The 17,540-nt window shown below is 38.2% G+C and overlaps 2 protein-coding genes across 5 annotated transcripts in view; one reads left to right on the top strand and one right to left on the bottom strand.

The window, feature by feature from the left end:
* The window catches only part of LOC124789932 (nudC domain-containing protein 1), a 154,731-nt gene extending 146,146 nt beyond the window's left edge, over positions 1-8,585 (top strand). Inside the window, exon 10 of the mRNA XM_047257457.1 lies at positions 8,326-8,585. Within this exon, the coding sequence (XP_047113413.1) occupies positions 8,326-8,567 (242 nt within the window). The 3' untranslated portion in view covers positions 8,568-8,585. The remainder of the gene's footprint in view (positions 1-8,325) is intronic.
* A 1,024-nt stretch (positions 8,586-9,609) lies between these two features.
* The window catches only part of LOC124787864 (epimerase family protein SDR39U1), a 47,873-nt gene continuing 39,942 nt past the window's right edge, over positions 9,610-17,540 (bottom strand). For all 4 annotated transcript variants that reach the window (XM_047254827.1, XM_047254830.1, XM_047254829.1 and 1 more), the window contains exon 6: positions 9,610-9,897. In XM_047254827.1, the coding sequence (XP_047110783.1) occupies positions 9,673-9,897 (225 nt within the window). In that variant the 3' untranslated portion in view covers positions 9,610-9,672. The remainder of the gene's footprint in view (positions 9,898-17,540) is intronic.

Below are 17,540 nucleotides of genomic sequence, written 5' to 3'. Positions count from 1 at the left end.
ATTCCAGTCAACATTGTCAAAAGCTTTCTCTAAGTCTACAAATGCTAGAAACGTAGGTTTGCCCTTCCTTATCTAGCTTCTAAGGTAAGTCGTAGGGTCAGTGTTGCCTCATGCGTTACAACATTTCTACGGAATCCAAACTGATCTTCCCTGAGGTCGGCTTCTACTAGTTTTTCCATTCGTCTGTACAGAATTCGCATTAGTATTTTGCAGCTGTGACTTATTAAACTGTAATTTTCACATCTGTCGACACCTGCTTTCTTTGGGATTGGAATTATTATATTCTTCTTGAAGTCTGAGGGTATTTCACCTGTCTCATACAGCTTGCTCACCAGATGGTAGAGTTTTGTCAGGACTGGCTCTCCCAAGGCCGTCAGTAGTTCCAATGGAATGTTGTCTACTCCGGGGGCCTTGTTTCGACTCAGGTCTTTCAGTGCTCTGTCAAACTCTTCACGCAATATTGTATCTCCCATTTCATCTTCATCTACATCCTCTTCCATTTCCATAATATTGTCCTCAAGTACATCGCCCTTGTATAGACCCTCTATATACTCCTTCCACCTTTCTGCTTTCCCTTCTTTGCTTAGAACTGGGTTTCCATCTGAGCTCTTGATGTTCATACAAGTGGTTCTCTTATATCCAAAGGTCTCTTTAATTTTCCTGTAGGCAGTATCTATCTTACCCCTAGTGAGGTAAGCCTCTACATCCTTACATTTGTCCTCTAGCCATCCCTGCTTAGCCATTTTGCACTTCCTGTCGATCTCATTTTTGAGACGTTTATATTCCTTTTTGCCTGCTTCATTTACTGCATTTTTATATTTTCTCCTTTCATCAATTAAATTCAATATTTCTTCTGTTACCTAAGGATTTCTACTAGCCCTTATCTTTTTACCTACTTGATCCTCTGCTGCCTTCACTACTTCATCCCTCAAAGCTACCCATTCTTCTTCTACCGTATTTCTTTCCTCCATTCCTGTCAATTGTTCCCTTATGCTCTCCCTGAAACACTCTACAACCTCTGGTTTAGTCGGTTTATCCAGGTCCCATCTCCTTAAATTCCCACCTTTTTGCAGTTTCTTCAGTTTTAATCTACAATTCATAACCAATAGATTTTGTTGAATGATCATTTATGACACAATAATTCATTCTTTTAATGTTGGGAAGAATGAACAATGCATATGTCTCTAGGAACAATCAAACAATTTATCTCAAGAATGTGTTCATACACTTTGAAAGTAAATTGATTGTTCATCTGCTTATTGTGATTATAGCTCCACTTACTGTTGTCTACTTGTAAAAGTTATGGGTATTGAAACAAAAGTACCGATATTGCACGAAATGTACATTTCTGAAATAGTGAAATTTGCTTGTTAATTTTTTAGATTAATTTTTAAACCTAAAGGAAAATATCAAAGCGCATGCAAGTGTTGCAGCAAATGTTTGAAAGATTTTCTAACAGGCACGCATTATCCATCAGCAGACATTTCCTCACTTTTTGAGAACCTCGGCAGGCTGACAGTCGTACAGTGCAATAGCTCTAAGAATGTTATCCATCAACATTCACACATTTTCAAAGAAAGAGATTTCCTAAGGAAAAACAGTGATTTTAAACTAATTATCCTTTTTGTATTTTGGTTTCATCCACCTATAAAATCTTTCATAGTTCTAGTTCTTTTATAACTCACTTTACATACGTTATATATAATTTTTATGAAATTTTATCAATATTTTCGGGTCAGTTTAGTGATAATTTTCCAGGTATTTTAGGTCATAAAAATTTGGGCTGTATGGTTACAGGTCCTTTTTCATATTCGTGAATTAAATGAATTCTCACTTTGGGCAGCTGCCCTACTGACCTGTAAAAAACATGACAAAGTAACATGAGGCAGTAGCAGGAGTACGTGGAGGGTGCATAACAACTCTGCAATGTAGTTTTACTGAGTGATTTTCTCCATTGTGCTACAGTGTTGTTAGGTGAAAAGAATAAAATTGTTTTGTATGCAGGGTATAAAATGTTCTCAGCGTAGTACAGAGGATAGTGTTGAAATCAGTGAAATTTTGTTCGTCATTGCTTGGTGCACAATAATCTAATTAAAGTGTCAGATCTGCAAAAGTGGTTTGTGTATAGATGCCGTTCTTTGAGTAGTTGTTTGCATTTTGATCTAATTCATAAAGTAGAATACTTTGCCATGATAAAATTTGAGAAACTGTTGTGGTAGATGTGGGCCCCACTTGTTAAAACAAATTTCTGAGGAATGTTTGGACCATTTTAAAAATAATTCAACAATTTTGTGCCCTTCTTTGACTTAATGAGATGTGGGGCCACCATATCACACAAGAAAATGCAGTGGATGGAAGCCATTGGCTTTGTACAAATAAAGCTGAAGTTATATATCAAACAATGGAAAATCCAGGATGGAATAATGACAATATTATGAAAAGGATAGATTGCTACTCACCATATAGCAGAGATGTGGAGTTTCAGATAAGCACAATAAAAAGATTACTAAACGCGTAAGCATTTGGCTGGACGGCCTTTTTCACACACACACACACACACACACACACACACACACACACACACACACACACACACACACAGGGAGAGCTCTAAATGTCCACAGTCTCTGGCTGCTAGGACCAGACTCTGCACTGGCAACCAGACAGAGGAAGCCTGGATTGTGAAAGAAAGAAAAATCACTTTTGACTGTGGCAAAAGTGGGGGATTTCAATAAAAAAATTACTGGAGTATCCATCCCATTTACAAAATTTGGCAATCTCTGACGTCCCCATGTTTCGACATCTAAGTAAAATCGCAGCTGGAAGGTGATTTGAATCCTGTGAATAGGTTATGGCAGCTATATGTGCATATTCCAGAATCATACAGTTATCAGAAAAACAGTGCCTCATCCCAAAAGGAGACTATGTTGATTGGTATGTTGGGCAATTTTCTTCTCTACCAATGATTGCCATGTGCACAATAAATAAATTATTGTGCGTTGGATGACATTTGTAGAGTAGTGTGAACCCAAGTGGTTCCAAGGAATATTCCCATTTGCTGGTATGAACAAACCTACCTTTGTCCACTAGTTTCCAAACATTACCAATGCCCTCTTCAAGGACTTGTGAAAAAAAACTGGTATGAAAAAGGAGAGTCCTTCATACTGAAAATGTGAGCATGCTGGCAGTCTGACTACGGTGGAATTATGTGGAAATGACAACATTTCCTCAAAGCATTAATTGCCCTTGAGAAAACTGTACCATGAAGTTCGTTCATCCTTCCATTGGCATCCCATGCTACTTTAACAGCTTCAAGGAAACTAGTTGGCGCAGCTCCAGTTTTTAGCCATGTTGCTTGTGTGAACAGATAAAAAATGCACAGAAACAGAATAAGACTTCTTCACTTGAAATCTCACGTTTCAAAACTTTACTAGTATGTGCTGGACAACCAGACCAGCCCACATTTAAAGCCAACTCAGTTGAATAACACTATTTATTTTCGGTAAAATGTGTAGATTTGTAGGACTAATCAGTAGTGTACAAATTAAGACGCTGACCATCTGGAATAAACTATCACCAGTACTGGGTCTCACTCCAGAACTTTGTCATAGACCACATACAAGGAAATTGTTGGCATGATTATATAATTTGACGTCTAGTAGTACTTACACATATACAAATAAGTTTCCAGTAGTAGCTAGACTATTTATACACAATTCATCCATGTCATGGGATTTACACAGCTGTTCAATTTTACATACTTAATGCTTTACTACTATGACTATTATTATTATTATTATTATTATTATATGTAATATACCTTAAGAACACTGTTAAAAAGCCTGTTGTTGTTGTTGTTGTTGTTGTTGTTGTTGTTGGTGGTGGTGGTGGTGGTCTTCAGTCCAGAGACTGGTTTGATTAAGCTCTCCGTGCTACTGTATACCGTTCAAGCTTCTTTATCTCTGAGTAACTGCTGCAACCTAAATCCTTCTGAATCTGCTTAGTGTGCTCATTTCTTGGTCTCCCTCTACAATTTTTACCCTCCGTGCTTCCCTCCAGTTCTAAATTGATGATCCCTTGATGTCTGAGAACATGTCCTACCAACTGAACCCTTCTTCTAGTCAAGTTTGTGCCACAAATTCCTCTTCTCCCCAATTCTATTCAGTACCTCCTCATTAGTTACTTGATCTACCCATCTAATATTCAGGGTCTTCTGCAGCACCATATTTCGAAACCTTATGTTCTCTTCTTGTCTAAACTATTTATCATCCATGTTTCACTTCCATACATAGCTACACTCCATACAAATACTTTCAGAAAAGTCTTCCTGAAACTTAAATTTATACTCAGTGTTAACAAATTTCACTTCTTCAGAAGCGCTTTCCTTGCTATAGCGTCGCCACTTTATATCCTCTCTACTTTGACCATCATTAGTTATTTTGCTCCCCTACTAACTCCTCTAATACTTCAAGTGTCTCATTTCCTAATCTAATTCCCTCAGCATCACCTGATGTAATTCGACTACATTTCTTTACTCTCATTTTACTTTTGTTGATGTTCATCTTATATCCTCCTTTCAAGACACTGTCCATTCCGTTCAGTGCTCTTCCAAGTTCTTTGCTGTCTGCCAGAATTACAATGTCATTGACAAACCTCAACATTTTTATTTTTTCTCCGTAGATTTTAATTCCTACTCCAAATTTTTCTTCTGTTTCGTTTACTGCTCGCTCAATATACAGATTAAATAACATTGGGGATAGGCTACAACCCTATAAGTGGCATCAGGTTTCTGTGCAAATTGTAAATAGCCTTCCGCTCCCTGTATTATACCCCTGCCACCTTCAGAATTTGAAAGAGAGTATTCCAGTCAACATTGTCAAAAGCGCTCTCTGAGTCTACAAATGTTAGAAACATAGGTTTGCCTTTCCTTAATCTATCTTCTAAGATAAGTCATTGGGTCAGTATTGCCTCGCATGTTCTAATATTTCTATAGAACCCAAACTAATCTTCCGTGAGGTTGGCTTCTACCAGATTTACATTCTGTAAAGAATTCATGTTAGTATTTTGCAGTTATGGTGTATTAAATTGGTAGTTCGATAATTTTCATACTTGTCAACACCAGCTTTCTTTGGGATTGGAATTGTTATAGTCTTCTTGACATCTGAGGGTATTTCACCTGTGTCATACATCTTGCTCACCAGACGGTAGAGTTTTGTCATGGCTGAGTCTCCCAGGGCTATCAGTAGTTGTAATGGAAAGCTGTCTACTCATGGGGCCTTGTTTCAACTTAGGTGTTTCAGTGCTCTGCCAGATTCTTCACACAGTATCATATCACCCATTTCATCTTCATCTACATCCTCTTGAATTTTCAGAATATTGCGCTCAAGTACATTGCCCTTGTGTTGACCCTCTATATACTCCTTCCACCTGTCTGCTTTCCCTTCTTTGCTTAGGACTGGTTTTCCGTCTTGGCTCTTGATGTTCATACCGGTGGTTCTCTTTTCTCCAAAGGTCTCTTTAATTTTCCTTTAGGCGGTATCTCTCTTATTACTAGTGATATGTGGCTCTACATCCTTGCATTTGTCTTCTAGTCATCCCTGCTTAGCTATTTTGCACTTCCTGTCGATCTCATTTTTGAGATGTTTGTACCCCTTTTCATCTGCTTCATTTACTGCATTTTTGCATTTTCTCCTGTCATCAATTAAATTCAATATCTCTTCTGTTACCCAAGGATTTCTACTAGCACTCGTCTTTTTACCTGCTGCCTTCTCTATTTCATTCCTCAAAGCTACCCATTCTTCTTCTACTGTATTTCTTCCCCTGCTCTTGTTAATTGTTCCCTAATGCTGTCTCTTAAAACTCTCTACAAACCCTGGTTCTTTCAGTTTATCCAGGTCTCATCTCCTTAAATTACTACCGTTTTGCTGTATCTTCAGTTTTAATCTGCAGTTCTTAATCAATAAATTGTGGTCAGAGTCCACATCTGCCGCTGAAAATGTCTTCAATTTAACACATGGTTCGTAAATCTATGTCTTACCATTATATAATCTATCGAAACCTTCCAGTGTTTCCAGGCCTCTTCCACTTATATAACCTTCTTTCATGATTCTTAAACTGAGTGTTAGCTATGATTCGGTTATGCTCTGTGTAAAATTCTACCAGACGGCTTCCTTCTTCATTCCTTACCCTGAGTCCATATTCACCTAATACTTTTCCTTCTCTTCCTTTTCCTACTATTGAATTTCAAACTCCCATTATTATTAAAGTTTTATCTCCCTTAAATATCTGAATAATTTCTTTTATCGCATCATACCTTTCTTAAATATCTTCTTCATCTGTGGAGCTAGTTGGCATATAAACTTGTACTACTGTGGTTGGCATGGGCTTCATGTCTATCTTGGCTACAATAATGCTTTCACCATGCAGTTTGTAGTAGATTACCTGCACTCCTATTTTTTTATTCATTATTAAACCAACTCCTGCATTAGCCCTATTTGATTTGTATTTATAACCCTGTACTCACCCAACCAGAAGTCTTGTTCGTCTTGTGACCGAACTTCACTAATACCCACTATATCTAACTTTAACCTATCCCTTTTTAAATTTTCTAACCTACCTGCCCAATTAAGGGATCTGACATCCCACGATCCAATCTGTGGAGCGCCAGTTTTCTTTAACGTGATGACGACGACGTCCTGAGTAGTTTCTGTCTGTAGATCCTAATGAGGGACTATTTTTACCTCTGGAATATTTTACCCAAGAGGATGCCATCATTATTTAATCATGCAGTAAAGCTGCTTGCCGTCAGGAAAAATTACAGCCTTATTTCCCCTTGCTTTCAACCGTTCACAGTACCAGCACAGCAAGGCTGCTTTGGTTGATGTTACAAGGCCAGATCAGTCAATCATCCAGATTGGTGCCCCTGCAGTTACTGAAAAGGCTGCTTGCCCCTCTTCCGAAACCACATGGCTGTCTGGCCTCTCAACATATACCCCTCCATTGTGGTTGCACCTATCATACGGCTATCTGTTTCACTGAGGCACACAAGTCTCCCCATCAGTGGCAAGGTCCATGGTTCAGCCTATCAGTTGCAATTTTAGGAGGTCAATAAATTCCATAGATAGGAGCCATTGTTATCTGTGTGTATGGTACCCGAGTTTCAGTTTGAAAGTTATCCTGTCTGTAGAACCATCTTGTCACATAGCGTAGTTGGCATATATATTGTAAAATGGTGTGTGTGGCAACGTATTTCGGCACTGATAAAAGTAGTAAGTATCAGAATATTTACTGAAAAGTATTGAAACTTACCTGTGAATTTTTAATACAAACTATGCTTCTATTAATTACCCCCCCCCCCCCCCCCCCCACCACCACCACCACCACCACCACCTCCCAGCCACGGGCAATGTGAACTTGTGTGTTCAGCTCTTTCTGGACAATTTCGTGGGCCCTGCTGTTCTCGTTTTGGACATAATTTCTGTGCACTGTTTGCACAGCAAAAGTTAAGATTTTCCTGTCTGATCTTTTTCTGTTATTTCACAACCTTTTAGATTGTTATTTTCCTAGAGAATCTTTTTTTCTTTTTGCAAATTGGAGGGGGAAGGGGAGAAATAATAGGAAGGGGAAGGAACTGATGATGTTAGCTGCATCGGGGCTTTCTGTGGAATTGGCAGCAAAGAGTAAAACTGTGTGCCGGACTGGGACTCGAACCTGGGATCACCTGCTTACTAGGCAGCTGCGTAACCCAAAACGCCATCCGAACACAGTGCTTATTGTAAATGCATTGACTATCTCAGCCTGTTCTCAGTCCAACCCACACTACCACCAAGCACCACCTACCCGTCCACGTTCTTCATGCTGTCTAATTTTTGATTCCCGCTGGAGGCCAAATGATGGTATATATCTGCACTGAAGATCGTGGATCCATTGTCCATTGAGGCAAATAAGGTTTTTATTTGTTATAATTTAAAAAAAAAATCGTCTTTGGTTGCAACATCGGGAGGAGCAATTTTGTAACCATATTCCTGAGCTTGTGTGTGGAACCTTGCTTATAGATATAAAATACTCAGAAAAATTATCAATAAGTTTATTCTGCTTTCATAATGTTGAATGCAATTTTCATGTTTCCCACATTATATATGTCAATTAAAAATCAGTTGTAAATTAAGTTTGTGGTTTTGTTGTTACATTCCTTTAATTCTGTCCTTACAACTATTGTAATTATTGAATAAAACTGCTCTGTGACTTTGCGTGGATAAAATGGAAAATTGTCCGCGTTTAGATGGTTATGCAGTCAGCACTTAATTTATTATTCTTCTTTTGCAGATCTGTCATATGTTGCTATATGTGAAGCAACTAGACATATATACATATACAGACAACCGTGTCCAGTGAATGGAGAACTCAGAAATCGTCGAACTGGCAGACATGTGAAACAGGTTGCAGTGCAACAACTTTTGAACCTTGACTCTCAGGAAGAAATTCTGGGTGTTCATGCATCTATTGAATTCCTTTATGTGTTAACTCCATCAACTATGTATGCATTTCACATAAACGTCAAGGATTAAAAACATTTTGTAAAGTTACTACACTTTCATTTATCTTAACATTTTCTTCACAGCCAATTTGAAATCTTCATGTATAACAACTGAAGAGTTTTCTGTAAAGAGAAAGATGCAAACTGAAGGGAAAATATATTTGTAAAGTGTACAAGCATAGGCACATTCCTAATTGTTGTTAATCAAATGAGATACTATTAAATGTTTAATACTAGTCTGCATAGGTGAGAATCCTACTATGCCTTTAGAAGGAGCAATACAAAATAATTTAAAAGTGAACCTTGACGAACAGAGTACTATTGTTTCGGATGCATTTCAGGTCCCTTTCAGTATCTTGAAAGAAGTCGGTGTTCTGTGACTGTGTTTATTTGAAACACACTTCATTTCATTAGCAGTTAAGGTAATTTCATCTTTTTGGGCATTATCATGCAACACCCTACCAAAAATTAGGTTATATGCTTCCATTTATCAGTATGCCATTCACATTCTTTGTTCTAGTTACAGAACTTCACATCTGCAATTGTGCAATATTTATGCCATTTTCAATTGATTGTTCCACTGCCATGTAGATGGAAGCATGTGACGTAATTTTTTTTGTGATGTTTCCTGATGATACCAAAGGAGATAATATTAACAAATTTCCAATGAAAAAAGTTTTATTTTTTTTATTATTGATAGGAACATTCCTATCTTTAAGAAATTTAGTGATACTATGGATCCAAAAATTAAAATTACTTTTTACAGCGTGCCATCCTCTAAGCACGTAGTCGAACACTCTGTATTCCAGAAATAGCACATTAAATTGTCTTAATCTGCAACACTGAGCATAACCTGCTAGTTTTTATTTTATGTTCCTGAAGAATGCTTCCAATCACGTAAGACATCCTCCACTATTTCACTTTTTTTGCTATCCCCACCCTTTGTGTAGTTGTAATGGCGAAATTGTTTGTGACCCCAGCATTCATTATTGGATTGATCCCCCCCCCCCAAAAACACTCATGGTAAAGAGAGGATAAGCACTTTGGATATAAAAGAAAAACATTGTACCACATGTTGGAAATGACACTTTTAATTACAGCCAGTCTAATAACTTAATTGACATTCATTTTCAAAATTATTTTGAGCTCACAATATCTTTACAAGCTGACTCAATGTCAGGAAATTTATACTGGAACCCATATGACAGGGTTCGTTTAGGAATAACCTTTTGTCCCTCTGTAATCATCTTTGCTCTGTCTTCACTGAAGGCCAAATTCAAAACCATTTCTGGCAGTGGGATGAAAGCTGGCCGCCACAGTGCTCTAGCAAAGGCTTGTGTGAATTCCTTGTTTGTGACAACCTGAAAAAGAATAGGATAATAGTTTACAGCTTTGAAATATTCAACATTAAGTTAACTTTTTCATAGTTGTCAGAAATTACTCATTTTATTAGACAAAGATCTAAGTGATATAAAATTAGAAATCACTGGCTAGTGAATGCTCTTAGCAGGCATTTCAGAATCAATAAGCTGAAATGACAGACCCACAGTAGGAGGCACTTGGAGGAAAAAAGTTTAGAATAATGATAACAATTATCTAAGTTTAAATGTTGTAGATATGCAACAAAATCCTATATGGGAGGAATGAGTCCAAAATGTGCACTACAGTTGTGTATTAAACAGTCTTCTGCAATTTACATGACCATTCAATGTCAGTTTCTAACAGAAACTTCTTTGCTGCTTGATATGCCAGTTTCAGAAAATAGGACCATTAGGCATAACCATGAGAATTAAGTGGAGCTGAAAGAAATGGGCTTGTGTTTATATTGCTAGGTGCCAATTCTCATTGGTCTTCGTACTGGAGTATGACTTACATACCAGCAAAACCTGTGATGGAACCTGAACATACGATACATACAAAGTGATCTTAAATGTAGATCCATACTCTGCAAACCACTACATTTTTTTCATTTCATAAAGTGCCAAATTTCACATTTTTAACATTTAAAGCATGTTGCCAGTCTTTGCACCACTTTCAAATCTTATCAAGATCTAACTCAATATTTGTGTAGTTTTAAAAATTAGACAGTACATCATTATGGATACCTCCACCTGTTAAAAATCTGATGTTACTATTATTGTCTGCAAGGTCATTAATATGCAACGTGAACAGGGTCGTTGTGCACACGTGGAGCTACTCATATAACAGTCTGTCTCTCTCTCCATCCAGGAAAACATGCTGCATTTCTCAGTCTCAAATTCCACTCGAGACAAAATACAGTTCGTCCAGTAAATGCCTCAACCCCATTGACCAAGTTGTCTATCCCAGCAGTCTTTTCTTGTGCTTATAACAGTAGCTGCCTTAGTCTGACTGTTCGTCTCCTATGTACAGAGTGGATTGTTGAAGAATAGATGTTGATTCAGTGGGGGGCGGGGGGGCAGAAGGTGGGGTACAACACACTGTACGAACTTTTTGAATGTGTGTGTAAAAAGGCATATCTGTATTTTTACAGGAGATTTCTTGATCAGTTATCACAGATATAATGGGACTACCACAATAAAGGCATCATTGTTGTCCACCATAGCTACCACCACCACCACCACCACCACCACCACCACTACAGGCACTCAAAGATTATTCATGGCTACGAATCACTGTTGTCATAAGTAAATGATGAACTGTACAGCTAAATTTTATACATGATCTCTCTCATATTTTTGCCCGCGTAATCACCGGGCTACAAATTATATGTGAATGACTCAAGTTACAGTTCAGGTTGTCTGGATAATTTTAAATTGTGTGATGTAGCAGACCATGCCTATCAGCAAAGTACTTTGCAGACAGCACACTAACCCTGTGTATTTCAGATTTAGATCCTAGTACAAATGGAAAGGAGAGGAGAAACCACAGTAAGTAATAAGTAAATCAAAGCACTTAAGATCACCTGTCATCAATTACAGTTTCAACAATCAGTAAGAGAGATTTAGTATTTGAAATAATAAATAATAATGTTAACATTTTTTTTCACAAGGCCCATATTCTGTGACTATTTTGCATCTTTGCACATCTGTAATGACACACACATTCTGTTGATCCTTTTATGCATGTGAGATGGTAGGAGCAAGTCAAAAAATATATAAATATAAATTACATAGAATGTTTAAAGTGATTTTAAGGGAAAGTACAGTTAATTTACAGAGACAGAACTACGTCAAAATAGGCACAGTACAATAATTAGTACATGTACAATAATACATAACAGACAATCAAAATATATGTATAAAACAGTCTATAACTATATCTTATAAAAATTCTTCTAATGAATAAAGTTTAATTGAGCAAATCGATCTTTAGTTTTAAATAATGTACTGTTAATTCACAGACCTCTGATACTATTAGACAGTGAACTAAACATATTAGTATCGGAACACTGTAAACCTTTTTGTGCCGAGGTTAGATTTTTGAAATAACAGTGGAGGTCAGCCTTCCTTCCATTGTGAACATGGTAAATTTCACTGGTTTCATAGTGCACAGGATTGTTAACCATGGAGCTCATAATAGCATTTATTTGGATGTTGTGGTAGCACATGTTTGTTAAAAAAGATTGACATGAATTTCTTGTGGGGAAACTCTGCAAATAATTTGTTAGTGTTTCTCTGCAGAAAGAAAATGTTCTGTGGTGTTTGTGAACTGCTGTAGAAAATAACTCCACAGCACATAAGAGTGGAAGTATCCAGAGTGAGTAGATTTTGTGGCACTGATGTTACCAATGTCCTTACAGTAAAAATAGCTGAGGACAAACTTTGTAGGGTCTGGACAACATGATGTTCCCAGGTAACCTTGCCACCAAAGCAGATACCTAAGGATGTGGGACAGTCTACCCTTTATATTTTCTGACTGCTGTGTACAATAGGTTTCTCCTACAGGATTTAGTGATTAAAACTGAAATGGACATAATTAGTTTTACTCATATTTATTGACAGAGAGTTTACTTTGAACCAGGTTACGAGTTCGTAGAGTAATGTGTTGGCATATCCTCTATAGCGGTGGAATGTTTATTGTTTGTCACAGTGCTAGTACTGTTGTCAAACATAGTGAACAAGCATGTATTGTGAAAAATGTAAGTCATATTTATACACTCTAATACAAAAAGATGCACCAAGGGAGAACTATCCAAACAGTACAGAAAATGATAGATGTGATGACATGTACAAACAAACGATTATAATTTCAGAAAAAATGGATGATTTATTCAAGAGAATACCCAAATTGTGGAAGTCAATATTGTGTTGGTTTACATCTGACTCTTATGCAAGCAGTTATTCAGCTTGGCATCAACTGATACAGTTGTTGGATGTCCTGAGGGATATCATGCTACATTCTGTCCAGTTGATAAATTAGATCATCAAAATCCTGAGCTGATTGGAGGGCCCTGCCCATAATGCTCTAAACCTTCTCAGTTGCGGAGAGATGCATCCTTGCTGGCTAAGGTAGGGTTTGGCAACCACAAAGATAAGCATAAGAAATTCTCACTGTGTTCAGGCAGGCATTATCGTGCCGAAATGTAAGCCCATGAGGACTTGCCATGAAGGGAAACAAAACAGTGTGCAGAATATCATCAACATAAAATGAAAACAAAAGGGATCCTTCTATGAAACAAAATGACATCCCAGACCATTAATACTGTTTGTCGGGTTGTATGGTATGTGAGTGAGGTTGGTGATCCCATCACTGTCTAGGGCATCTCCCCATAAGCCTTCTCTGGTCATTGTGGCCTGGAATCTCACTGACTAGAGTAGAACTGTGTTCAAAGTCCTCCTTCGAATTGGGCCTCGATTACCAGTGAAGACACATCTCAAGACACCCCAGACAGTGGTGGGACACTGACCCAACTGTCACCCATGGCCCGACAGCTAGGAGTGATAGTCTGGGTTGCCGATAGTCTGGGTTGCCATTTCATTTTGCAGCATGCCCCTTTGGTTGTCATTTGCAGCACCCTTACAGCACAGAGTAGAATTTTGCACAGAGCACAACATAATCATAACTAACACTTGGTTTAAGAATCATGAAAGAAGGTTGTATACATGGAAGAACCCTGGAGATACTAAAAGGTATCAGATAGATTATATAATGGTAAGACAGAGATTTAGGAACCAGGTTTTAAATTGTAAGACATTTCCAGGGGCAGATGTGGACTCTGACCACAATCTATTGGTTATGACCTGTAGATTAAAACTGAAGAAACTGCAAAAAGGTGGGAATTTAAGGAGATGGGACCTGGATAAACTAAAAGAACCAGAGGTTGTACAGAGATTCAGGGAGAGCATAAGGGAGCAATTGACAGGAATGGGGGAAATAAATACAGTAGAAGAAGAATGGGTAGCTTTGAGGGATGAAGTAGTGAAGGCAGCAGAGGATAAAGTAGGTAAAAAGACGAGGGCTAGTAGAAATCCTTGGGTAACAGAAGAAATACTGAATTTAATTGATGAAAGGAGAAAATATAAAAATGAAACAGGCAAAAAGGAATACAAACGTCTCAAAAATGAGATCGACAGGAAGTGCAAAATGGCTAAGCAGGGATGGCTAGAGGCCAAATGTAAGGATGTAGAGGCCTATCTCACTAGGGGTAAGATAGATACCGCCTACAGGAAAATTAAAGAGACCTTTGGAGATAAGAGAACGACTTGTATGAATATCAAGAGCTCAGATGGAAACCCAGTTCTAAGCAAAGAAGGGAAAGCCGAAAGGTGGAAGGAGTATATAGAGGGTCTATACAAGGGCGATGTACTTGAGGACAATATTATGGAAATGGAAGAGGATGTAGATGAAGATGAAATGGGAGATATGATACTGTGTGAAGAGTTTGACAGAGCACTGAAAGACCTGAGTCGAAACAAGGCCCCCGGAGTAGACAATATTCCATTGGAACTACTGACGGCCGTGGGAGAGCCAGTCCTGACAAAACTCTACCATCTGGTGAGCAAGATGTATGAAACAGGCGAAATACCCTCAGACTTCAAGAAGAATATAATAATTCCAATCCCAAAGAAAGAAGGTGTTGACAGATGTGAAAATTACCGAACTATCAGCTTAATAAGTCACAGCTGCAAAATACTAACACGAATTCTTTACAGACGAATGGAAAAACTAGTAGAAGCCAACCTCGGGGAAGATCAGTTTGGATTCCGTAGAAACACTGGAACACGTGAAGCAATACTGACCTTACGACTTATCTTAGAAGAAAGATTAAGGAAAGGCAAACCTACGTTTCTAGCATTTGTAGACTTAGAGAAAGCTTTTGACAATGTTGACTGGAATACTCTCTTTCAAATTCTAAAGGTGGCAGGGGTAAAATACAGGGAGCGAAAGGCTATTTACAATTTGTACAGAAACCAGATGGCAGTTATAAGAGTCGAGGGACATGAAAGGGAAGCAGTGGTTGGGAAGGGAGTAAGACAGGGTTGTAGCCTCTCCCCGATGTTGTTCAATCTGTATATTGAGCAAGCAGTAAAGGAAACAAAAGAAAAATTAGGAGTAGGTATTAAAATTCATGGAGAAGAAATAAAAACTTTGAGGTTCGCTGATGACATTGTAATTCTGTCAGAGACAGCAAAGGACTTGGAAGGGCAGTTGAACGGAATGGCCAGTGTCTTGAAAGGAGGATATAAAATGAACATCAACAAAAGCAAAACAAGGATAATGGAATGTAGTCAAATCAAGTCGGGTGATGCTGAGGGAATTAGATTAGGAAATGAGACACTTAAAGTAGTAAGGGAGTTTGATATTTGGGGAGCAAAATAATTGATGATGGTCGAAGTAGAGAGGTTATAAAATGTAGGCTGGCAATGGCAAGGAAAGCGTTTCTGAAGAAGAGAAATTTGTTAACATCCAGTATTGATTTAAGTGTCAGGAAGTCATTTCTGAAAGTATTCGTATGGAGTGTAGCCATGTATGGAAGTGAAACATGGACGATAAATAGTTTGGACAAGAAGAGAATAGAAGCTTTCGAAATGTGGTGCTACAGAAGAATGCTGAAGATTAGATGGGTAGATCACATAACTAATGAGGAAGTATTGAATAGGATTGGGGAGAAGAGAAGTTTGTGGCACAACTTGACCAGAAGAAGGGATCGGTTGGTAGGACATGTTCTGAGGCATCAAGGGATCACCAATTTAGTATTGGAGGGCAGCGTGGAGGGTAAAAATCGTAGAGGGAGACCAAGAGATGAATACACTAAGCAGATTCAGAAGGATGTAGGTTGCAGTAGGTACTGGGAGATGAAAAAGCTTGCACAGGATAGAGTAGCATGGAGAGCTGCATCAAACCAGTCTCAGGACTGAAGACCACAACAACAACTACAGCACAGTGATACATCAACAATATTCTGTGCCCCATTTTTTTGCCTTTCATGGGATGCCATCCTGGGCTTACATTTCCTTACATGGCATGAGTTTCTACTGCATGTCTTCATGCTTGTCAAACCCTACCTTGGCCAGCAAGGGTACTGGATTTCTCCACAATTGAGAATGTTTAAAGCAGTATGGGCAGGACCCTCCAACCGGCTTGGGATGGTGGTGATCTAATATTCCAACTGGACAGAATTTTGCATAATGCCCCCGGACAGCATCCAAAAAGTTAGTGAATCAGTGCCAAGCCAAATAACTGCTTGCATAATGGTCAAAGGGGGACCAATGTGTTGTTAACTTGCTCAATTCTTTCTCTTGAATAAATCATACAGTTTTTTGACATTGTAATTTGTTTGTGTGTCCATGCATGTCACACAGGTGCAGTGACAAAGGTTGGGGGGGGGGGGGGGGCTATAGCTCCCCCCCTTCCAATGGAGTATCATAGTACACTGGATAAAATGACTCCAGAAACCATCGAATATATTACTTCAACAGAGTCAATCATTTTTTTAATAATTATGTAGCAATATAGGTTGCAATGTATTTCAAACAAAAGAATAAGAAAGGCAAATAGCTTACTATCTAAACCGATAAATATCATTTAACTTAAAATGGGTGTCATATTATTTATTAATATACACTGGATGTATATTAATGTACCAATTACAATAATCAAGAAAGCTAAATATGCCGGGTATGCCTATCATCACTTAAATTGCTGACCCCCCAGACAAAAACTTCGAAATCGCCGGACATCTGGGTCAAATCGTATTATTTTCCCGGACATGCACATTCTGTAGACGTGTTTCAGTGCTAGCAACGCCAGTGGGTGCGCACCACCTACCGACCAGTAGATATAAACTACACACAAGAGTAACAGGAATTTGTGAAAGCTCATTATAGAGACAGTTTTTGGAGAGTTATTCACTTTTAATGAAAGGAGAGCTGACACTATGGAAGAAAAAGTGGGTTGATGAAAGTAAAAGACCTGAAACAACGAAGCTTCTCTACTTTGAGATGAAAAAAGACTTATTTGAGTAACACAGTGGGGCAGGTGAGACTAAATGGATTGGCTCTGGCAAATATCCATAAAGAAAGAGAGATGGACACTGAAAATATCATTGACATATTCAGTAAAAAGAGACAGAGAAGAATAAGAATGACAAACTGAGTAGAAGACAGAAATATCCAGTGAGTTTTGTTACATAATTTTTTTTTAAATAGTGTCATCTTCTGTATCCAGAAAATTAATTAAAAGTTATTTGTTGTAAGTTGACCTTTTTATGGTTTATGTGATTTATAAAATCTCCCATGTTAAGTTTTTTTTACCTTGAACTCCAAAACAGTTACCAAAAACTACTTTAAGCAACCCTAAATTTTGAGAAATAGCAGTGGTGGAGGAATGTACTCCATGCCGTACAGTTCCCCCTTCCACCAGCTTTGCTGCTGTTATCCAAAAATACCCTCTGCTTCTTGGACGTAGGATTTTATCCAGTGTCCTACTGCCCCTAATGCCACAGTGGCACACTTTGGAGAGTACTGTTTTGTGATCCACACTGCTAAAACCCTTAGAAAGATAACAAAATATACCAATTGGC

The sequence above is a fragment of the Schistocerca piceifrons genome, chromosome 3, assembly GCF_021461385.2.
Source record: "Schistocerca piceifrons isolate TAMUIC-IGC-003096 chromosome 3, iqSchPice1.1, whole genome shotgun sequence".
Classification (NCBI taxonomy): Eukaryota; Metazoa; Arthropoda; class Insecta; order Orthoptera; family Acrididae; genus Schistocerca; species Schistocerca piceifrons.
Note: the sequence above shows the minus strand (reverse complement) of the source record. Positions and strands in the feature narration are given on the sequence as shown.